Source organism: Eucyclogobius newberryi, unplaced genomic scaffold, assembly GCF_026437365.1.
Source record: "Eucyclogobius newberryi isolate DKJ021-1_F unplaced genomic scaffold, fEucNew1.0.hap1 SCAF_20, whole genome shotgun sequence".
Taxonomy (NCBI): domain Eukaryota; kingdom Metazoa; phylum Chordata; class Actinopteri; order Gobiiformes; family Gobiidae; genus Eucyclogobius; species Eucyclogobius newberryi.
Genome location: NW_027315835.1, coordinates 25,085,781 through 25,111,396, shown reverse-complemented (window position 1 = coordinate 25,111,396; position 25,616 = coordinate 25,085,781). Strand labels below are relative to the sequence as shown.

The 25,616-nt window shown below is 44.6% G+C and overlaps 1 protein-coding gene across 1 annotated transcript in view; it reads left to right on the top strand.

Moving 5' to 3' along the window:
• LOC140368896 (Na(+)/H(+) exchange regulatory cofactor NHE-RF1-like) overlaps positions 1-22,811 on the top strand; it is a 31,136-nt gene extending 8,325 nt beyond the window's left edge. Inside the window, exons 2-6 of the mRNA XM_072456059.1 lie at positions 10,432-10,602; positions 11,790-11,943; positions 15,259-15,305; positions 22,185-22,280; positions 22,637-22,811. Coding sequence (XP_072312160.1) covers positions 10,432-10,602; positions 11,790-11,943; positions 15,259-15,305; positions 22,185-22,280; positions 22,637-22,777 — 609 coding nt within the window. The 3' untranslated portion in view covers positions 22,778-22,811. The remainder of the gene's footprint in view (positions 1-10,431; positions 10,603-11,789; positions 11,944-15,258; positions 15,306-22,184; positions 22,281-22,636) is intronic.
• The last annotated feature ends 2,805 nt before the right edge of the window (positions 22,812-25,616 follow it).

The window sequence follows — 25,616 nt, the reverse complement described above, 5'->3', positions numbered from 1 at the left end:
GACAGACACATGAGATGTATCCCATAATGTTGTGCTACAGCACTTAGACCAGGGGTGTCGAACTCATTTTGGGCCGTGGGCCGAATTTCAACGCGGCCCTAACATTTTAAAACTTTTTTTTTTTTTTAAGCTTTGAATAGCCTAGTAATAGTTATTTGTTGACACTATTGCAGCATGTGAAATACTTTGAATCCTTATATGCATCAGCAGCAGGAACAGGAATATGGATTTTGATATGATTTCTGATATGAAATGTAGCTATCACAGACCCAGGCTTTTAGATAGGATTTGAAAACACCCCGTCCAAATAATTTTGTAGCTTCGGCTTTCTCCGGACTAATAAAAAGTACTTAAAAAATTAGAATGTTATGGAAAGTCAATATGATAACACTCCGCCACTTAGGAGCGGCGTATTCAGCTGGCAGCCCGGTGTAAACGCTCCGCTCTTTTCTCACACTTTTTTCACACTTATTGTGCTTTATCTTTTGTATTTTGTAAAAAAAAATTCTACTTTACTTGTACAATAGGGACACGTGCTGGAATCGCTTTAATTTAACTTGTTTTTGACTTTGTTCGGCTGGATTATTGAGTGTTTTCGTCGTGATGTGCGCTAGCTCTGAGCTAGCCCCCGGCCCCCCCGCGCCCTCCGGCCGTCCTGACGTACAGTATGCCGCCGGTACACGTTTATATAAAAGGGGAACTTCATGAATGATCGGGACACGCACTGGAATCGCTTTAATTCAACTTGTTTTGACTTTGTTCGGCTGGATTGAGTGTTTTCGTGTCATCGCGATGTGCCCTGGCTCCGAGCCCCCCCGGCCCCCCTGCGCCCCCCCGGCCGGCACCGTACCGCATTTACACAAAGGAGGAACTCATGAAACTGCGGAGAACAGTCGTCTTACCCGGAGATCGTCACGTTATCCCGGCGGACATCCTAAGATTTTTATAAGAGATCTTCTACTGAGAGTGTTTTTCAAACTTCCTATAAGTTATTTGTTCTTTTCTTCTGTATCTACCTCTGTATCTACCTGCGTTGCATCAATGGAATTTCCCCATGTGGGACAATAAAGGATTATCTTATCTTATCTTATCTTATATTTTCCGACCATTTTACAAAATAATGCAGCGCCAGACGGCGCTCGGCGTTGTCTTAATTTACGCCATACGCCGCTCCTAAGTGGCGGAGTGTGATCATATTGGCTTCCCATATTATCAAGCGCCGTGGGCGGCGCGAGCAGAAAAGTTACACTACAGCGTGCGCACGGACGATGATCTGGTGAACAGGTGCCAAATAACCATTTGGGACCAGAATGGAAGTCAACTACGTTATTGAGTGGAGCTTTCTTAACTATATGATAGCGTTGTATGTTACTTGAAGAAAAAACACTGGGGATGGTGACACGTGCCTGGGGTTATGACGCGGTCTTGCAACCACCCTCCGTCAGTTTGCAGATCCGAGGAAAGGAGATAGTCTGTAATATAGCTAAAAACTGCGGGAATCAATCAAAAAAAACACTCTTGGTACATATATGAAGCACAAATAGTAATGCAAGAAGGTTAAAAGCTCTGAAAAGTTGATTTTGCATGTTATGGGACCTTTAAAGGCGTAATGGATTTGAGAACTCAAATCCATTACGCCTTGCGTGCGCACTCCCCCCGTATGGACGCACACAACAGCCTCGATGCTACACGTGCGTTTGTTTATTAGCGCGACGGATCGCATCGCAACTCTCGTCTCCCGCTCCTGCTATAACTCGTGAAACACCATGGTGTAGAGCTAATATTTGTAGAATCAAACCCACAGTCACCTGTGGGACAGGCGGAGAGAAGTGTCCAGGAGGGTCATTGCACCAATAAAGTATTGAAACATCACGTGAAGTGTTTTAAAGGTCTCATTTATGATGATGATCTCATTTCCAAACATGGATAAGCAATCGCTGTGGGTTACCTCTCTGCACAGCTGCGGTGCACCACATGTGTGCGATGTGCGTCTTCGTCCCGCTTCACATATTGCTTCTGCCCTCCTCAGTAGTTTTTATAGTGACGTTTCCATCGTGTCCATCTCTCTGGTCCCAACGCTCTGGTCACAGGTCCACTCTTAAGTAGAGTAGAGTTATCGCCATCCAAACCACATACTTTTATTAATATAATATAATATGAATAATATTCACGTGAATACGTTCACACAGTATCTAAACAACGTTTTAAATTTACTATTTGAGGATTAATTAACTTAACGACACAGACATTCTTTTATTTATCCTCAATAATCAATCTATTAGACTAAAATGAATAATGATTATTATGAAATATATCGGCGGAGGTCAAGACACACATCCGACTCATATGATTCGTGATGACACGCCCCGCTTGGCCTATCTGTGCTTCAGGGAATTTGGTGCGCTCCTGTGATTTCTAAATTAAAGGCGGAATGGACGATTTTTCGGTGATTTGAGAACGCAGGCGGAAGTGCACATGCGCACTCCCCGTGCGGACTGATACAACACACACGTGCGTTTGTTTATTAGTGCAACGGAGCGCATCGCATCTCTCGTCTCCCGTAGATTTCCGTCTTCTTCTGAGTCAGCTCGTACAGTCTTTCTCCGTCTTCATTTTGCCCCGTACACCGAGGGAACTATATTATGATAGATCAATGCGCTTAGACACGCGGAAACGTCGGGTTGAACCGCACGAGGCTGCAGGTGAGCGATAGGTGCGTTTTATGATTGATACGTGGCAGGACTAATCGGCGGTCCACACCAGGAGGAAATAAGACTCAGATTTGGGCCAAAAAATCGTCCATTCAACCTTTAATATTTTACACTGAATCAAAGCCCACCTTTCCGGGCAAAGTCTTGGTACCAGCCTGGCCCCAAAAGGACCAAAAGGTGAGCCTCTGGGGCCATATCCCTTGTCCTTTTCTATAACTACTATACTATAATATAATATCTTTGCGAGCGATCACTTTCAAGGATGCTGGAGATGAAAATAAAGAAAAGGAACAGACTTTGTTGCGAAAATGACATGAGAGTGGCACTTGCCGAGGTGCATTTCTGAACTGGTCTCTGAAAGGCAAGAGCAGAAGCCACTGATTTGCAGTAAATTCATCATTATGTTTTTGTGTGAAAATCATTTTTTGATGATTTGTTCTTTGAACACAGTGATGTTGCTGCACGGTTCATTTTGTGCACCAGTAAAATATATATCTATGTTTTGAATTTGAAAAAAAACATTTTTTATTTTTCCAATTAAGAAGGGTTCGGTGAATGCGCTTATGAAACTGGTGGCGTTCAGTACCTCCAAAAAGGTTAAGAACTACTGCTTTAGCGTAATCAGCTCTGTGCTGAGTAAGGATGTCTACCGCTACGACGGACCGGATCTGGACTTGTAAAAACGTTTCGGTTCAGGTCCAAAAAAACGAAACCCCGGTGATTCGTTCTGGACTCATATAAAATATAGCACTCAAATACATATCCTTTTTGTTCTAGAATCTAGACCATCTTAAACCTTCCATTGATCGCGAAATTCGCGCTGGAAAAGACGTAAACACTGCCATGCGCCGCCGTCAATAGCGCACACGGACCCTAATTAGCGACGCACGCGTCTTCCGGGCATAAGTGAAGCCGGCGAAATAAGTTTAAAGATGCGAGAGAAGGGGGCGCCTCGTACGTGTCGCGATGAACCGTGTGTCCACATGTGAACATTGAAGTGAAGCCGGCAAGATCGCTGGCTTTATTTGAACTGTTTTAAGCTGTGGTGATGTTGTGATGGTTTACGTGCCGCTGGTTAAAGGGGCCAGGTCAGCGTGGTCTTGTCTGGGTCTTTGGTCTTTGTGTAAATATGAATGAAATAACTTAAGTGTTATTTTGTGGTGGGATGTATTTGGCATTAAGTAAATACAAAGTAAAGTCAAAGTAATATTGCTTAATTGCTGCATTCATTGATTGGAGTTCATATTTTGTAATAGTATTTTGTATTTGTATTCTACAGTTGTTAAATATGGTCTGGTGTTTAATGCTGCTAATATGATGTATCATTTTGATGTGTAAAATATTTTCATATTCTACTTTTGAAACTGCTAAGTTGATTGCTTTATACTGATTCAAGTTGACTTGCTATGCTAGTTTTTGTAACTCTGTTATTTTACACTGTGACTGTCTGTTTGAAGGTTTTTACCTGACTTTTGATGCCAATGGATCTGTAACATTAAAGGTCCCATAACATGCAAAATCGACTTTTCAGAGCTTTTAACCTTCTTACATTGCTATTTGTGCTTCATATATGTACCAGAGTGTTTTTTGATTGATTCCTGCAGTGTTTAGCTATAGTACAGACTATCTCCTTTCCTCAAATCTCCAAACTGACGGCGGTGGGGCAAGACCGCTCTGAGACTACGTCACGGGTTGGGCGGGGGAGCCAGATCGATCTTCGCAAGGGTGGGGGCGAATATCAAACCAAGCCGTCTGCATTTCCGGGTTGGTGAGGGGGTCCAAGGTCTGGGTGATATTTCGTAACTATTATGTTAAGGGTGTTGCACAACCCTTATTATTATCAATTATACACTTAGGAAAGACTACGAAACGTGACAAAAAGCATGTTATGGCACCTTTAATTATTTACACTGGTGTTTTGTCTGTTTGAAGGTTTTTACCTGACTTTTGATGCCAATGGATCAGCAACATTAAAGAGTGGAAATGTGTCTAAAGGCAAAACATTGTATCAGAGGAAACAGCTGCTTTGACCCTTGACCCAGACTGACCCTGTCAACAATACTCAACATACTCTTGTTGTTGAGTTGAGTCTTAGCTCGTAGCGTGTGATTTGTAAGTTGTAACTTCTGTTAAAAAACAGTGAATAAAGCAGACAAGTTGAGTTAATTTCAATCAGCAGTTAAGCCTTGTGTTTGATAGTCGTCCTTGTTCAAGTGTCTTCAACTTAATTTAGCCAAGTAGCTTGTGTTACGCTGTTGTAACATTATGCAAATATGGCATGGTTTAGGTCCGGACCTAATGAGTCCGGACCTGAACCTAAACCTCTGGATTTGAATCCGGACTTGAACCTGAACGCTGGTTTAGGTATGCATCCCTAGTGCTGAGTCATTTTTGACTGAAAACAACCGCAATACACGTGCCGCGCTAGCCAGCCGCGGTGTCGTGGGTTCGGGTTTGCTGCGTGTCCCCCCCTTCTCTGTCGTCTGTTTTTTCAAAATAATTTATATACTGTTGATTATTTATTGTTTACGGACTTTAGCGCTAAATATCTCTCTTGCTCTCTCACTCCCATCACGCACGCACACGCCTGCATGCACGCACATACACACACACTTGCATGCACGCACACACACACACACTTGCATGCACGCACACAAACACACACACACATTCATGCACGCACGCACATGCACACACACATGCACATGCACGCACGCACACACACACATGCACGCACGCACACACACACACGCACACATGCACACACACGCACACACACACACACACACTTTATTTTTCTTCCTCTGGCATGGCTCCAAAACAAACCAGAGCTGTCAAACTCTGAATGACATATTTTTAGATACACAAAGCAAACTAGATCCAAATAAATAATAGCTTTAAATCCTACATTATTTTTTTTGTCTTTATAAACTACATTTTGTTTTGTTTTGAACACATTGGTGTTGGTGATTCATTAAACCATAGAATATTGTGTTTGTTTTGGAAAATACCTCTGAAGACTTAAAGTCTGGTGAAGATGTACTTTAAAAACATGGAGGAGCCTCATGGATTCAAACTAGCTGGATTGTGGAGTTAGCACTCGCCTCACTTCCTGTCGGAGTGGGTGGGCCTGTGATGAAACCACTTCCTGTTTCTGAGCTCTGTTTGCTAAGGCCCGGCTCACTCATAAACGCTTTATATGTTCTGCATACTGTGGCTTTATGGATCATAATAGATAAGAAGTGTATTATTATCATGTTTGGAGGGAGTCAGTGCGTCCATGAACAAATACAACACAAGGGAATCGGCTCTGATATCTCGAGCTTAAGGATGAGAATTTGAGAGTCGAAGGTTTTTCTCCATGACAATATCTTTGCTTTGCCTGAAATGTTTCACAGTATGGCATTTAACATAAACATATCTATCACCATGGAAACAAGCAGGTGTCATAAGTAGGCCAAGTTACAAGTCGTTAAAATACAAAAATGAAATACAAAAAATGCTAGATGTATCTGTTTGACCTGACATTATTTCATGGGCTAACTATGCTATATGCAGTATTTAGCACAGCAATCAAATGTCATTGGATGACATTTAATGTACGTGCATAGTTAGCATCTGTAAGAATGTTTTGTAATACAATATCACTTTGAAATGGATACTGCGACATTTGTTTATTATGCATCCCTTGCAGATAACCAACACGCAAACTGTGTTTTACAGCTGGGGCCTGGTCCAAGGTCCTGAGATGGCAGATAGAGGCGTGCGCAGCAGTAAAAGCATTAACCTTTGGTCAGGCTGTGGGTGCTGTTGCTGAATCAGGCTAATGCTGTCACCCCGAGTCACCACGTTCTGACAGATCAAGGCTTTCACACCCTCCTCACACCATAGGCCTGTCATTAAAGGGGACATATTAATGCAAAATCAACTTTAATAAGCTTTTAGCCTTGTTATGACAGGGTTATAACATTGTTTACTCAAAGTTGTATTTTGATCGGTTCCTGCATGTTTGAGTAATCCAACTAGATTATTAGGGAATCGATAATCGTGATTACTCAAGTCATAATATAATCATGATAATAAATTATAATCGTAATATTGAATAAGTCCTTTTTGTGCAATCTATCCTCCAAAACTAGACCTTAATGTAAATAACATTTTTATCTGGCTGTTTTTGTCAAATGTAACTTTATTTTGTCTTTCAGAAAGTTCAGTTTGGTAAACTTGGTTACAAACTTGAGAAAATATAACGTGTTAAACAATGGAAATGAAAGAAAACTAGAAGCTGTGCAATACCATTGCGAGTGACTGTGTAATGCATGGCCATATCCTGTACAGTTGTCGTGACGACAATTTCACGCATTTTGATGATGATGACACTGACGATCACCAATCACAACATTCCGCCACTCTAAGATATGGGGGGAAATCACAAATCACAAAAGACCTAGAGATACTGAAAGCAATAGCAAGGATCAAACTTAGATTATCTACAAAACTGACTTTGAATGACAAAAATAGGACAAAAGGTGTGACGTGTGATATCTGCCAAAATGTAAGAATGAAATATAAGAAAAATAGAGCTCTACAAGAACTAATAGTGACTGTCATTTCATAGTCACTCAATTATAGATTTCACTGCTGTTTGGTCACAGTCTCACTAATTGTGAATAATTGTCAAATCGTGATGATTTTTCTCACAATAATCATAACACAAACATTTTATATTCTACCTGCAACTGAGGCTCTGAAATGCCTGTTTTCACCTACCCTCTATCCCCGCCCACATCCTATACTTAGTTGTGATTATTTGAAAAAATCGAGACGATACGTGCATTATTCTAAAATGTTGCGCTGCCACCATTCAGAAATAAAAACGTTCTGCTGCTTGGTGTTTCTGCTGCTTGTTACAGTGAAATTTCACCATGAGGAGGCGGAGCTTATCTGTTATGCAATTTTGAACAGTAAGTCAATGGGCGTTACTAAGCTGTTTAAGATCTATATTGTTGTTTAGTATGACCAAAATGTAAAATTATCATCTACTTAGGTTTTAGTTCAATACTATCGACCAGGAAAAAAACATAATTTATTTTTTATATATTATATATATGTATACTATATTATTTCCTTTAATGTTGTTATCTCATATTGGCAAATACACAATAGTCTTTATAAAAACTACTAAATGAATGAAGGAATCACTCGGATGCTAATTAAACTACAAATGTATTATAAAAAAAAATCACAGATTTGTTAAATTATCATCAAGCTTCTTTATTTTTCAGTTAATGTTAGAAAAAATTAACAGACTGATGACAGCCACGTGATGCAGAGGAAATCTTGTACTGATAAGAATGTTCGGTTCAGTTGTGAGATGTGCCTTTAATATCCTATACTTTGTGTTCCGATAGCAGAAGTGCTCTGCTTCAGGACCTTATCTCACATGTACAGTCAGTGTTTCCTGACAAACAAAGACAGGATCTTATTACCCTCACGTCCCACTGTGTGAGGAGGACAGCAGGCAGTGGCCTCCCCATTCTTCCTCTGATGCTCTCAACCTGAACTCCAATGGGTTTCAGTTGTAGGATTCTTCATTTGTGGGAGGAATGAGCAAACAAAGAAGGCTTGTTGGACTCATTCAGGCTGCTGCTATGGGGCATAATGAGGTGTACATATTGTGCTGTTCTAACTTCAGTCTAATCAAAGCAGATTATGTCAACTACAGTTGGCACGAGGAGACTCAGGCAACGATAGGCTGGTCAGACATCTGCAACAATAGTTTCAGAGCCATGTGCAGCACTAAAGCTTTGCTCCATCTCATGCCAAATAAAGCAACAAGTAAACAAAGCAGCTTTTTCCTACTTACTCACTGTATAGGTTAGGTTGTGTACGCTGAGAAGAGGAGTTTATATCAATACTATATTAATGATTCTGTAGTTTACACCATGCAAATTTTATGGGGCTAATACAAGTAAAAACAAAAATATGTCAACTCAAATGTCTTTTGTGACCCCCAGCTGCCACAAAAGAGCCACAACACCCACATTAAGACCCCTGGCCCATGCAGCACAACATAATACATATAGCATAATTCTAAACAATATATCTTCCACCTGTCTGGCACAGCTAATCATATCGTTCATGATATTGTGATTTTCTAGTGGTTGATTATGAATTTTGGAATTTGCGATATCATTAAGTATACACTGCAGCAGATTTTTCTCGCAGTTGTGAAGCGAGATTGCATTTATGTACTGTATTTATTCATTCATTCATTTATTTATTTAATAGGAACAATGCACATCTGTATCGAAAAAATGAACGTTAATGCCTAGAGACGCATAACACTGTGGAGGCTCTGCAGCGCCTAAAACGCTAATGACAGAGCAAAGATGTGAGAACTATGAATCCCACTAGTACAAACATTAAGATGTCATGTTATTATTGTTTTGTCTTGCCTCAATTATGTGGTAATTCTTTTGTTATTTCAGATGTTCTCTTTTATATCATGATAAAAATGTATACATTCTTTACAAATGTTTTAATGAATTATAATAATGAAATTAAGAGTTGACATATTTGCATTCCAAGCTATAAATAACCTAATGAACACAATGATTACTAAATACAACAAGGCAAAGATTGTAACAAGTGCAGGACTCTAGCTGCTGCACTTGATCAATGATCCACGGAGAGTTTTCCAGGCTTCAGATAGCGTCCCTCGTGTTCTGATCTGAGGGTGTGGCCCGCCCCTGCAGCCAACGCTGACTAAAGCACCTCATCGTGGAATCATTGACTCAAGCTGCTGACACATGGCTACGGCCCCTGTTTTCTATAAACTGCTTGTCAGAAAAGAAAAAATGGGTACGTTAGTAAGAGCCTCCTAATATCTAATCACCCAAGTTAATTAGATTAGGACTGGTTTGGCCGAATTTTAGTTTTTTCGCGTTGACCAATGATATTCCTTCTGGACTTCCATTAAAGAGAAGAGATCCCAAGAAAAGGTTTCCGCTGGCCAAGGTCGATCTAAAGGACACATTCTAAATGCAAAATTGACATTTTTGAACTTTTAACCATGTTTATACAGTTGTATGTAGCTTCATTCACACTTTTCCACCCATTAATCCTGTTCAGTACCCAGCGTGCTTACATTAGCATGTCGGGGGAAAACTAGGTTTGTTTTTTTAACTCCCGTTGTAATTTCTTCTAATAGACAGAGCACTAAAATCCCACATAACTTTATATTAAACACATTATTTTAAGTTCTAAAAGAATGAGAATGTCAAAGCACAGGCACAAGAACTTGGACAATAAAAATAGAAATGATGCATAATATTTCTTCTCTAATATCTATCTTCCTTCTAACATATTCACTGTTTTTGACTTAAAGCTGAACTGAAAACGTTTAAAGATTTATTACGCAAAGGTCTTTGAGTCTTGATTTAATCTTGTGTTGGCCCGGGTTTAGTCTTAGCTGAAGGTGGACAAGTAACTTTTCTTGTGGAGGTTCCACCACCTGCTTGTCTCCATGGAGATGTTATGGCTTTACCCACAATGATCCACAGTATTGCATTAAACTATCTAGCCTTTTTTCCAATTCAAGTTTTGAATTGAAAAACAAACATTCTTACATTCAGCAGTCACCTCTCCACAGATCTGTCCTGTGACTTTTTAAATAATATGTTTAACTACAGTGTCACGTGTCACTTTTTGGCTGCAGGAGGAGAAGAGTGGACTGAGGCCTCGCTTGTGCCACCTGAAAAAGGGATCCGGCGGGTACGGCTTCAACCTCCACAGTGAGAAGTCCAGACCAGGCCAGTTCATCCGGGCTGTGGACGACGACTCTCCCGCGCAGAAGGCCGGGCTCAAACCCAGTGACAAGATTGTACAGGTAACACCACACAGACACACCAGCTGCAATGAAGAGTGCAGTACATTCTGGAATGCTTGGCTGACCGGGACTGATAGGTAACAGGAGATAGGAAATACAGTTGAAGTTACGGTAATGGTAAAAACAGTGCACTTGTAGCCTTGGTCTTTAGGGCAGAATCAGTAGAAGGCAGCGTGTCACCAGGAGACTTGGACGGTGAGAGTTGAGTGGGCGTTTGATCCACAACTACAGGCCTCCCCCTGCCCACATGCCAAAGGCACTCAAAACCACTCAAAAAAAAGTACACTGGAAAAAAAGTAGAAACTGGAAAAAACTCACTAATCCACTCACACCATCTGCCCCACTCCCACAGGTATCTGTGTTCCTCTGAGGTATGCTCGGAATCCTGAAGGAATCCTGTGCCGGGGAGCTGGAGGGTGGGAAGAGCCAAGGGGCAGTGGAGTGCAACCGGAACACAGCCAGATAATAGCCATAGAACAGCAAGAAAGGAACCAGAGAACAGCCAAGAAACAGCCAGAGAACAGCCAAGGAGCAACCAGATAAGAGCCAGAGAACAGCCAGAGAACAGCCAGAGAACAGCCAGGGAACAGCCAGAAAAGAGCCAGAGAACAGCCAGGGAACAACCAGGGAACAGCCAGAAAAGAGCCAGAGAACAGCCAGAGAACAGCCAGAAAAGAGCCAGAGAACAGCCAGAAAAGAGTCAGAGAACAGCCAGGGAACAACCAGGGAACAGCCAGAAAAGAGCCAGAGAACAGCCAGAAAAGAGTCAGAGAACAGCCAGGGAACAACCAGAGAACAGCCAGAAAAGAGTCAGAGAACAGCCAGGGAACAACCAGAGAACAGCCAGAAAAGAGTCAGAGAACAGCCAGGGAACAACCAGGGAACAGCCAGAAAAGAGCCAGAGAACAGCCAGAAAAGAGCCAGAGAACAGCCATAGAACAATCAGAATAGCCAGATAATAGCCGTAGAAGAGCAAGAAAAGAACCGGAGAACAGCCAAGAAACAGCCAGAGAACAGCCCAAGAAGAACCCAGGGTATCGCTAGGGAGGGGTTTTGAGCTTCTTTCTTCTCCCATGGGATACCAATAAACTAACTAACAAACCGACTTATCTACCGCAACAAGAAGACACATTTTGTTTTTTGGTTTTGCGATATACTCGGATCCAATCGTCTGAATCTTTCCTGAGGTGAATGGCGTGCCCATGGCGGGGAAGCAGCATGCGGACGTGGTGGCGGCCATCAAGGCGTCCGGAGACGAGGTCCGCCTGCTGGTCGTAGACACGGAGGCCGACCTCTTCTTCAGCCAATGCAACGTCCTGCCCACCGAGGAACACCTGAGCGGTAACTACACGCCCACGTCCGATCGCAAACTGTAATGTGAGAGAGCAACGGAGGGGAACGAGGGAGGGAGGAGAAGATGGAGGACAATCAGGGAGAGATGGAGGAGAAAGAGAGGTAGAGTGAGAGGACAATGAGAGAAAGAGGATGTAGGGAAGAGATGGAAGAGGAAAGAAAATGAGAGTTTTATTTGTAGAGATGTATTAAGATCACAATGCAAACAATAAAAACATAAACAATCATTATAAAATCTCCTTTACCAAGTTCAGATTCTGTGTTTTGAGCCTAGATTTGAACTATGGCCCGATAAATCCTTTTACTGATTAAACCGGATGATATTGGAGTCTCACGAGTCATCGACCGATTGGTTTATGATTATGATTGATTGATCCGATCCGGCAGATTTAGTGGCGTTGACTGGCCCCATTCAACCACAGACACATTTTCACCACCTGCAGCTCTGCCGACGTGGGCCTCTTTTCAAAGCCCTGAACCAGAATCCAGAGTACATTCGCCGTGTTTAATTTTAGCATAGTTAGCATCTGTAAAGTAAAAGCTAATGAAGGCAGCCAGGGTCAAAGTTCAGGAGTTACACTGCACCGCACTCTAATATAATCTAAGTCTGCGAACAGAACACGTGTTTGGATGTTATCAAAGTGTATTTACGTCATGTACGCTTGCTACATGCTTGGTTTAGTGTCAAATGATTTGCTGTAGAGTTATTGTGTAAAGTGTATTTATCATGTGTAAAATAAATGCTATAAACTATAATAAATGAAGGACTGAAGGAGCAGCCAAGAGTGGGAGGACTCGCTGATAAAACCCAGCTGTCCAGGGCTGGGCCGTATCACATCACTGATAATACTGGTACATTTAGGAGAAGTAGGACATCTGATCTACAAGCACGTGACGGAGAGGAGCTAACGCTAACGCTAACACCCAGAGCAGGCTTCACGGCGCCGCGCTTGTCACGTTTTATTTTCTTCTGTAATTATACTGACATCATAAGCACCCAGTCCGATACTTTTGGACCAGAATTACATTTCAGTTACAATTTAGAGATATTTTGTTATCACTTTGTGTCACTTTATAATAACTACACCTTTAATTAACATTAATAAAGCATAAACAAAGGCCTAGAATATGAAGAATGATTCAGGGGTTAGGAGTTAAGTTATAAAGTAAGTTTCTAATCTTGTATCCTTCATAAACCTGTTTCATTATGAATTAAGTCTACTCATTTAATATCCCATTCATGAACAAAATAAGAAATGCTATTATGCTCATAGACATAACAATTTTATGTTCATTCACAATTATTCACACCATCCAAATGTAGGGTCTCAAACTACATGTATTCAGTTTATGATTAAGGGAGATTTCTTAGCAGAAACGAGACAAGACGGGGCACCAGGGTTAAACCCAAAGAGCTAAGATACGGTCCTTAATCGCGCTCGTTAAAAAGGTCTGAAGGGTGTTTCACGATTCAGGGACTTACACATAGTCTATTCAAACAAACAATAGTCAATAACTCTTTTGTGTAGTTTATTTATCAAAAGGGTAATCAAAAACACCGGAGCAGAAATGTGCACAGGTAAATCACAGGTGATGTTATATCAGATTTAACAGCAAATTTCATGCAGATAATGTTAAACCAGGGTTTTGCCTTTGATAACCAACCAGTCTATGCTAATCTATATCAAAAAGAGGGAAAGTGAGAAGCTAAAGGGAGGAGGAACAGCTGAGCTCTACCCAAATCACGCCACAAAAGAAACCGCACTCTGAATTTGGCTTACGGTTCTGTAGAGACTCGGTCCGACTGGTCCTTGTCCGTGGACGAGGTCCGTAGCGAGGCGTCGCGTGTAGCGGTGTGGCGGCGAAGGTTCGTGAAGCGGGCGGCGGCCGTGGAGCTGTGTGCTGCGAGGTCCTTGAAGCGGGCGGCGGTCGGGAAGCGAGGCGTCGCGTGGAGCGGTGGGCTGCAACGTGCTGTGAGGTCCTTGGCGCCGGTGGCAACGGAGGCGATGTCCGGGAGTTCCTTAGCGGTAGAACGCTTTAGCGGCGTGTTAGCTCCTCACGCGGCCTTTACTCAGATGAGGACGTAGCGCTGATCCACATAAACGGCGTAGATTACTTCAAAAAGAAAAGAAACGAAGTAGCAAAGAAAGTCTCTGTCCGGTTTAGCGCTTAAGCTTAGTTCCAGGTAGTTCCAGGTAGTTCCAGGTAGTTCCAGGTGGTTTCAGAGTCCAGGGCTGGCATGGCCTTGTCGACCACGTGACGGACGGATTTTGTTGAGACAAAGGAAAAGTGGAAAAAGCTCGTCCGTGGAGACGGCTTCCAAGAGAGAAGAGAAGAGCCAGAGAAGAGAGCAAGAGAAGAGCAAGAGCAAGAGAACAAGAGAGCGTTTCTAGCTTGGAGCGTCCTTTTGATACCTGGCCCGCAGGGCATGCTGGGAGCGAAAGGGGCGGGCGCTACAGCGAAAACTTCCTGGCCGAGAAAATAAAACTGGAGTAACGTAAATAATAATGGCAAAAACATTGAACCCTGTTTTAACATTTACACGTTAAACACTTTTGGCAGTTTGTGCACATTATTTGTTGAGGTAGACACATTCATCTTCTTTCACCTGTGATGGGCACTCGAGTTAAAGCATTGGGAATATAAAACCTTAAACAGTGGAAAGATACGTAACACAAGGTGAAACATGCGGTGTAGGGAGTTGATTCGGACAAACATTCATGGCATAATCACATAAAACATAGTTTTCATCGGGGCGTCCTCCTGCAAGACTGTGGGGAGAAGAAGATCTGTTATCAAAAAAGTCACAGCGGCTCCCTGCGGTGAGGGAGACAGGGAGAACCCCCAATGTTCAAAGAGAGATTTTCTGTTATCTGGCCGTGGAATGTCCATCTCCATTCCCCTACACAAACGATCCCACTTTTTGTCACATTGTCTCATACAATGTTTTCCAACCTGGGGTACAAGGGCCTGTGTGGGTACGCGGACACTTAAAAGGCAACAATTGGAATGCTTCGGGTACTTGGGACCAAAATTGTTAGGAACCACTGGTCTAATAGATCACAGTTCCTCTAGTAAAGTAACATTAATGTGACATAAAAAGCACTTTAATTTTAGGTTTACTTTTCGGAGTAGCTGTGTTATAGAATTATTTATGTTCACAGTTATTAATTTGATAAACTCGACATGGTTATTTATAGGTTGTGGTAATAATGAGTACTTTATGACAAGGAACTGTGGTACAAGATGAACTTGTTTTATAGTAACTGGTGATAAACAACTTGTTCTGTGTTGTTCCTGCAGGGCCCCTCCCACAGCCCAGAGTGGAGCAGGCACCAGAGGAGGAGCAGGTACTGACCCCCCCCCCCAGGTCCTCCCCCACACGCCTGGTACAGAGTCGGCCGGGGAGTGTGTGCGTGGGCTGTTGAGACCCTGACATAGAGTGATGGAGGCGCTAATCAAACACCACAACCACGTTTGGTTCTAGAGAGCTCTGGAATGGTTCTTTTAATAATTGACAAAATGAGTATCACATTTTTTTGGGAAGATCCCGGTAACAATATCAATACAATATTATGTAAATCCAACAGAAATGTGTTTAAATGTGTCTTTTGAGGTTTAATTATCAGATGTGCAATGTCTGTCAAATGGATAAAGATAACATAACTGAATTATATCTGGTAATTCAGGTAATTCACATAAATATGTTTTGTAATTCCAAGTTTGTGGCTAAAGTAAACAGGAAAATACTTCCGGTTTGTCCTCAGCTTTTCGGCATTTATGTCATTCTACACAATCTATGCAATTCAACCTCTCTTTATGCAACAAAAATGAAAATGAATGAAATGTTATGACTTTATTCTCGTGTTGGCCCGTATACTCCGTCCTAGCTTTCTGATTGGGTAATCGGATTTAAAACCAAAAGGCTGGATGTAGAGATAAACAACTTTGACATTATGTGCATAGTTTTTGTGAATATAGCTGTAACTTCAATATTTAATTGAGCTCCATGTTTAGTCCTGACTCTGGCACCAGCAGGAGGCCGGTCCATGTTTAGTCCTGACTCTGGCACCAGCAGGAGGCTGGTCCATGTTTAGTCCTGACTCTGGCACCAGCAGGAGGCCGGTCCATGTTTAGTCCTGACTCTGGCACCAGCAGGAGGCCGGTCCATGTTTAGTCCTGACTCTGGCACCAGCAGGAGGCCGGTCCATGTTTAGTCCTGACTCTGGCACCAGCAGGAGGCCGGTCCATGTTTAGTCCTGACTCTGGCACCAGCAGGAGGCCGGTCCATGTTTAGTCCTGACTCTGGCACCAGCAGGAGGCCGGTCCATGTTTAGTCCTGACTCTGGCACCAGCAGGAGGCCGGTCCATGTTTAGTCCTGACTCTGGCACCAGCAGGAGGCCGGTCCATGTTTAGTCCTGACTCTGGCACCAGCAGGAGGCCGGTCCATGTTTAGTCCTGACTCTGGCACCAGCAGGAGGCCGGTCCATGTTTAGTCCTGACTCTGGCACCAGCAGGAGGCCGGTCCATGTTTAGTCCTGACTCTGGCACCAGCAGGAGGCCGGTCCCTGAGGTCCTCAGAGTCCGAGATGGTTCATATGGCACTAACATGTCTGAGATGTACTTTGGTGCTAGGCCATGGAGAGACTTGTACACAAGCAGAGCTGCTTTAAAGTCTCTTCTCTGAGCCACAGGGGGCAGTGCAGAGACCTGAGAACAGGACTAATGTGATGGTACTTCCTGGTTCTAGTCAGGACCCGAGCAGCAGCGTTCTGGATGTACTGCAGCTGTTTTACAGCTCGTTTGGAGAGGCCAGTGAGCAGCAGTTACAGTCTAATCTACTGGAGACAAACACATGGATAAGTCTGATTTAGACACTATAGCTTTGATTTTGGCTGTTTTTTAGATGTTAAAAAAGCTTCTAGTCATCTATTCACCGTTTTAGAAAAACAAAGACGTTTCAACTCTCGTCCAAAGTCATTCTCAATCTACGGATTTGGTCTGAGAACTCAAGTATTTATCCTACCCTGAGTAAGCCCTGCCCACCATCTGTTTACAGTTTCACCTGAAACTAATCCTCTTTATTCACTCTAAAACCCCTGGACTGGCCATAGAAATCCTATTGTTAGCTGGCTGCAGCTCCCTCATTTCTTCACAATACGGCTGTACACGGTAGATTGAACCTTAAACTTCCATTCCTGTTTAAAGAGGGATTCTGTTTTTTACTAAATGTTTTTTTTTTTTTTTTAAACACAAATGGCTTCCTTAACTCCTTTTTAAACTATCTCTTCTCCTGCTTAGAATTTTCACCTCACAATCAATACAAAGTGCTGTATACAGAGAAAACAAAAGTGAAACTTGAATCTGTGTGAATCCAGTGAATCAGCTGTGATTCTCTCCTTCATTTATTTGCCCATTGGTTTTGCGTTTTACTGAACAGCCGCCATTCATGAATGTTTTAAAATATGATTTTAAGCATTTAAACGTGATTAAATTCTGGAAAACTATTTTGGCCAAAAATGCAGGCACTGAAAAAAGAACCGTTCAGGAACTTGTATCAAAAAGCAGGTATTGTTACGGTTATAGTTAGAACAGGTTGAACAGAAGGGGTCCTAGGACTGACCCTTGGGGCACCCGACACGTGGGTGCCTGACCTCAAGACCCTCAACAAAAGTTGGGACAAGTCTTGATGGGACTTTCACCAATTTAAGGCAGTACCACTGATGCCCCCCCAGTCCTCTAGTCTCTGTAAAGATCCCATGATCGACATTGTCAAAAGAAGCACTCAGATCTAACTAAGACTGAGACTCATGGACTCCTGCACATTGCATGGTGCGGAGCTAACTCTGGCCCCATGGCTGAAACTGCTCCTGACCTGTCACCGTGGCAACGGGCAGCGCGTCTCTCTCAGCCCTATGCCCCAGAGGATCATGGGATTGGTATTAGTGGCTTTGCTTAGAAGCGCACGGGTGGAGGATTATGCTAATGTCGTGCTAACGAAGCATGTCGGCAAGCTAGCACAGTACAACAATGCCTCTTTCAGAGAACTAGTATTACATAAGTGGTGCGTGACCCTTGACCTCATGTGTGGTAAAAGAGAGGAAACACAATCAGCTAAAATTAGAAGTTGGCCGCACACTGATGGTAAGAGAGGAAGTAAATCAATGACGTGCTGTAAGAGGATTTGGAGTGTGTTGAGCTTATCTTCAGCTCTACACAGGTCAAACGCACAGGTTGAAACTGAGCCTGATGAAGCTTCATAACAGAGTTCTAATGTTGGTGAGGAGCAAAACAAAACAGAAAGAAAAAATATATTCAAGAGTACAGAGTAAATTCTATAAATCCTTGGTGTGTGTAATTTTAAACGAGGAATACTTTGCAAATGTGACATTTTAAACACGTTCTAACATTGTTCCCTTGTTCAAACATATCAGGAGTTGCATTTAGCTTCATTCACGCTTGAGGACCTCGTAAACAGGATTTATCAAGAGTCCTGTTTACGAGGTCCTCTGAGCCTCAGAAAACATTTGGTTTTGAATATCCAAACTTTGTGTCATCAATAATAGAGATCTGGAGGTCAAGTCCCTAAATCATCACCAGAAACGTTCTGAGCCTTTCTGTCTCATCATGTTACAACTTTGTGCTAACATTACCATGTTGGAGCCATTCACAAATATTATTGCTCAAAAACATAGAAAAACTTACTGTGAGTGAAGTTGCCTCTCCACAGACTGTAACTTGGAGCTGGATGTGTTTAATGCCATGCTGTGGAACATTCTAGACAAAGCAATAATATCTCTATGGCAATTCCCCTAAACATTACACAAAACACCTTCTAATCACCGAATGAATTTACTGATTAGAACTGTAATCTGGATTTATTCACAGTTATAAAAACAATAGGTATTTGTCATTTTCCATTGCTGGGAACAGTGTAGGACAGAGCTACATAGGATGCATGGATATACAAATACTTTACACCACACAAAGAAATGACTTTCAAAAAGATAATGTTTTTAGAGTTCATGACTTATCCACAGATACTGTTCTCTTTGTAGTGAATGCAGATAAGATCACACTGCCCTCTGCTGGGGAGAGAGCAAACTCAAGCGATCCCACTGCTGTGGTTTTTATGAACTTATCTCAGTTTTTAAAACCGCACAAAGTTAGCACAACATATGTCATATGTCATATGACATGACATATGGGCTATGACATTATGCACTCCAGACCTTAAGCTTCACTTCAACTTTCATCCACATTTATATGGGACATTGTAATCTAGTTTACTCAAAAGCCTCAGTTGTTTCCTGTTTATCAACGCACTCGCATCAAGTGAAATATGATATTTCCAGGGCATAAATCATCTCACATTATCCAAACTCAATGCATTACATAAAGAGGGGTTAAAATGTGGCGTGCAGAGAAGTGAAATGAATGCAGAAAAAGCAGAAGATAAAGTCGTTTTGTGTTTACTGTAGCTTTAGCCACATCTCAATGCAACACAAACTTGGAATTACTAAACGTGTTTTTGTGGATCAGGTTTATGATTAAAAAGTATAATTCAACTATGATTTAGGGTTTATTTATTAAGGAAATATCAGTTATGTTTGGGGGACGTCAGTTGCTCACGTAGCAGACCCCCACACCTGACCCACACCTGACCCACACCTGACCCACACCTGAACCACACCTGACCCACACCTGACCCACACCTGACCCACACACCTGACCCACACACCTGACCCACACCTGACCCACACCTGACCCACACACCTGACCCACACCTGACCCACACACCTGACCCACACACCTGACCCACACCTGACCCCCACACCTGACCCACACCTGACCCACACACCTGACCCACACCTGACCCACACACCTGACCCACACCTGACCCACACCTGACCCACACACCTGACCCACACACCTGACCCACACACCTGACCCACACCTGACCCACACCTGACCCCCACACCTGACCCACACCTGACCCACACACCTGACCCACACCTGACCCACACACCTGACCCACACCTGACCCACACCTGACCCACACACCTGACCCACACACCTGACCCACACACCTGACCCACACCAGACCCACACCAGACCCACACCTGACCCACTCCTGACCCACACCTGACCCACACCTGACCCACACCTGACCCACACCTGACCCACACACCTGACCCACACCTGACCCACACCTGACCCACACACCTGACCCACACCTGACCCACACACCTGACCCACACACCTGACCCACACACCTGACCCACACCTGACCCACACCTGACCCACACACCTGACCCACACCTGACCCACACCTGACCCACACACCTGACCCACACACCTGACCCACACCTGACCCACACCTGACCCACACCTGACCCACACCTGACCCACACACCTGACCCACACACCTGACCCACACCTGACCCACACCTGACCCACACACCTGACCCACACCTGACCCACACACCTGACCCACACACCTGACCCACACCAGACCCACACCAGACCCACACCTGACCCACTCCAGACCCACACCTGACCCACACCTGACCCACTCCAGACCCACTCCAGACCCACACCTGACCCACACCTGACCCACACCAGACCCACACCTGACCCACACCTGACCCACACACCTGACCCACACCTGACCCACACCTGACCCACACCTGACCCACACCTGACCCACACCAGACCCACACCTGACCCACACCTGACCCACTCCAGACCCACACCTGACCCACACCTGACCCACACCTGACCCACACCTGACCCACACCAGACCCACACCTGACCCACACCTGACCCACTCCAGACCCACACCTGACCCACTCCAGACCCACACCTGACCCACACCTGACCCACACCAGACCCACTCCAGACCCTGACCCACACACCTGACCCACACCTGACCCACACCTGACCCACACCAGACCCACTCCAGACCCACACCTGACCCACACCTGACCCACACACCTGACCCACACCTGACCCACACCTGACCCACACCTGACCCACACCAGACCCCCACCTGACCCACACCTGACCCACACCTGACCCACTCCAGACCCACACCTGACCCACACCTGACCCCCACCTGACCCACTCCAGACCCACTCCAGACCCACTCCAGACCCACACCTGACCCACACCTGACCCACACCTGACCCACACCTGACCCACACCTGACTCACACCTGACCCACACCTGACCCACACACCTGACCCACACACCTGACCCACACACCTGACCCACTCCAGACCCACTCCAGACCCACACCTGACCCACACCTGACCCACTCCAGACCCACTCCAGACCCACACCTGACCCACACCTGACCCACACCAGACCCACACCAGACCCACACCAGACCCACACCTGACCCACACACCTGACCCACACCAGACCCACACCAGACCCACACACCTGACCCCCTCTAGACCCCCACTCCAGGCCCACACCTGACCCACACCTGACCCACACCTGACCCACACCTGACCCACACACCTGACCCACACCTGACCCACACACCTGACCCACACACCTGACCCACACCTGACCCACACACCTGACCCACACACCTGACCCACACCTGACCCACACCTGACCCACACCAGACCCACACCAGACCCACACCTGACCCACACCTGACCCACTCCAGACCCACACCTGACCCACACCAGACCCACTCCAGACCCACACCTGACCCACACCTGACCCACACCTGACCCACACCAGACCCACACCTGACCCACTCCAGACCCACACCTGACCCACACCTGACCCACACCAGACCCACTCCAGACCCTGACCCACACACCTGACCCACACCAGACCCACACCTGACCCACACCAGACCCACACCAGACCCACTCCAGACCCTGACCCACACACCTGACCCACACCTGACCCACATCTGACCCACACCTGACCCACACCTGACCCACACACCTGACCCACACCTGACCCTCACGCCTGACCCAAACCTGACCCACACCAGACCCACACCTGACTCACACCTGACCCACACCTGACCCACACCTGACCCACACCAGACCCACACCTGACCCACACACCTGACCCACACCTGACCCTCACGCCTGACCCAAACCTGACTCACACCTGACCCACACCTGACCCGTTGCTATTGCCTGTAAATGTGTTTATTGTATTTTGTCTTCTTTTGTCTCGTGATCTCTGACATCAGCCGGCAGCAGAGGAACGTAAAGCCAAGACATCCGTGAGCTCTGAATCCAGTGCTTCCTCTCACACGTCACAGCCCGGCCCCAGCGCCATGACAACGGTGGGGCTACATTCACGTCTGCTGAGATTTAACATTGTCATTCATTTTGTCTGCGCGCTACATCACATCACAGTAGTTTGGTACGGTTTAATCCAGCTGTCACCCACTCGGAGCTCTACAGAGGCGCTGTGATCAGGGAACGTGGCACTGGGAAAGTTTGAGAAGCACATATTTAAAGGGTACTTGGGACAAATAGAACTGAATAATGAAACTGCATTGAAATACATGTTTTAAACTTGATTTGATTTATGTCACATGCCGAACCAAATCCGAATCAGGACCAAAACTAAACCAGGTCCATACCAGAATCAAACCACTAAGTCTGAAAACTAACTCTTATGTCCTGTCTTGTCCAGCGGGAGGAGCCGGCGAGCGACAGCCTGGGCTTCGGTCTGTCAGTGGCCCAGGCCCGAGAACGAGCTCAGCAGAAGCGCTTGGCCAAGAACCCGCCGCGCATGGACTGGAACAAGAGGAACGAGGTCTTCAGCAACTTATAAACGTACAATCCAGGCCGCTCCAACAGTCAAACAGTGTTAAAAAAGATGATTCATCAGCTTAATTTTAGGGTTTACCACAGTGTAATTTTTATCCACATATGTTTTTACACACAATGAATGTTTAATATTTATGGATTATGAAAATGATCATGTACAGTTTATTATGAAATGGACCAAGCAGTGATTTCCGTGATCATGACAGCATGTGACGTGTTCAACCAGAATGTTTTAAAATGAATGCACTTTTACTGCCATTGTCACAGTCCCTCAATTTTTTGCATAAAATTACATAGAGATTTTAGATTTGTACAGACCAGAAAATATGATTAAAAAAATAAACTTTCAGTGGTTTGTCCTCACTTTTTTAACTTGTGTAAGCGTGATACAAATATAAAGTGTTCCACATAAAGAGCCTGTAAACAGAAACATTTTAAATTCCAGAATGGAGGAAAAAAGTGAAGGAACAGAATGTGATTTCACTGGAGAAACTGGGATTCACAATATAAAAAGTAAAAGCTCTCAGACACAATCATATCAGGACCTGGTTTAACATTCAACATGGGACTGCATTTTTTAGAGCTTTATTAGGACATCATGAAGCTGGAAAACATTTGATATTTTCCTTTGTATTAGAGAAGCAAACTCACTTTTATTTCTACCATGGAAATTCTAAATTGTATCTTATTTTTGGTTAGAAATTTCAAATGTTTACCTCACCGAGCTGATTCCACCGAGCCTCCATTCCACAATCTGAGCGTTTTAAAGGGTCTGTTCATGGGTTTCAGAAGGTAAACAACAAGTGATTAACAGTTTACAACAAAATATATCTTTTGGTCAGATCTGTGGAGAGGAGAGTTCACAGTGAGAATATAAGTTTTCAAAGGATTTTTCCGTCGCCTCACAGCAAGGTTCCTGGTCTGAGTCCCGGGCCGGGAGTATGTGTGGAGTTATTTGGGTCAATAGTGGGTTAAGAGTTTCCTCCACCAACCATAAACATGCACCACAGGTCAAATCCAGCAAATCCTGACCAAGACCAGCTCAAGATCTGGAGACGGTCCCTGAGCGCTGCTGACAGGTTTCCCACTCGCAACACAGGACACGTTTTCCTACAATCAAGTGTACCTTAACCTTACTTTACCAAAATGTGAGGCAGTACCAGCCACACTCTAGCAGCGTGTGGAGACGATGAATAAAGTGTGAAGGGCTTTTAGTGTTCAAAAAGCACAGTATAAATCACATGCATTATTATATGTTGATGAATACCATGGGACATTCCAGGCAGAGCAATAACATCTCCATGGAGACAAACAGGTGGCGATCCTTCACCAGAAAAGTTATGCAGTACAACTATAAAGAACCAAATTGACTTTGTCAGTTATCCATAATAAGAGAGCAGCTACTCAAATTCAAAAAGGAGTGGCCAGTACTCAAAACCTGCATTCAAATCTATTTTGTAACTGTATTCTGTTACTTTGTCTAATCGGTGTACTGCATTCTGAACACTTAGAATACTTTCACAGTGAGTTGTATTATATTTCACCCTGGAGAGACTCAGACGACAAAGAAAGGACTGTTTAGCAAGCTTTATTACGTGGGTTATTTGGCGCTCAGACCCCGGCGGAAGACATTGCGATCATGGGCACTCCATAATCTATTTGTATTAGATGTCTCCCCCCAGGGCCTGGAGACTGGTGGTGGTCAATATGGTGAGAGGGTAGATGATCAGGATGAGATGGACGCAGAGGAGGAGGAGGGGAGGTGGTGGGTCGCAGTACGGTCTGAAGCAGCCGAGCAAACTGAGTGAGGGTTAATATGGGACCGGCTGTGCGCTGGGAGCAGAGGTGCCACGTGCCACGGGGAGGAGTGACTTGGGTGCGTTGATTGGAGAGGGGGAGCAGGTGCGAGGGGCGATGTCCTGGGAATCCCCTGTCCTTGGGACGCTCCTTCTCGGCCAGGAAAAACAACAAAACCTCCATGGGAAAAAGTAGAAACCTGGAGGAGTTCCGTGGTGAAGGAGAGATTTGAACTCTCACAGATGGACAGGCAGGACTGGGTGCGTTGGTTGAGCTGGGGAGCAGGTGGCCTTGATGTAGATCGTGGAGTTAGGTCTTCCAGGCTGAATTTACGCAGGCTTCATTTGTGTGAACACTTTTTGTTTCACACTTGCAGAACATTCTGCATTTAGGGAAGTGACCTTTATTACACATTAGAGAAGGAAAAATCACAAATGCTCTTACTATATTTCTGTTTCTCTCACTAATTCTGTGCAGTTCAAAGTCTAAATTTTATCATCAAATACCATAAAGTTTTCCTCTGATTTTAGAAAGTAACTGTATTCTGACCACCACCAAAAGAAAGGAACTGAACCGAAATACAGTAACTTAGAGAAGCCGGTCAGCGCTGTGAGGATGGCGCCTTCAACACCGTCCAGTGGATCCTGGACTACCACACAGACCGACCCCAGTTTGTGAGAACTCGGGACTGTGTGTCTGACACTCGGACCTGCAGTGTGGGGGCGCCCCAGGGCACTGTCCTCGCGCACTTTCTCTTCACCCTCTACACTGCAGACCTCAGACATGACACAGGCAGCTGGTTGAGGGAAAGGAAGAAGCTGGACAAAGTCATCAAAAAGTCCATCTCCGTCCTGGGCTGTGCTCTGGACTCGGTGCAGGAGGTGGGGGACAGAAGGGTCCTGGCTAAACTCACGTCTATGCTGGACTTTGAGTGTCGCCCCCTGCAGGACACTCTCAGGAGACGTTTAACAGGTCTTTCCTTCTGGTGCTGTCAGACTTTACAACAAACACTGTTAGTCATACAGCTTCATAATCATGAGCAATAC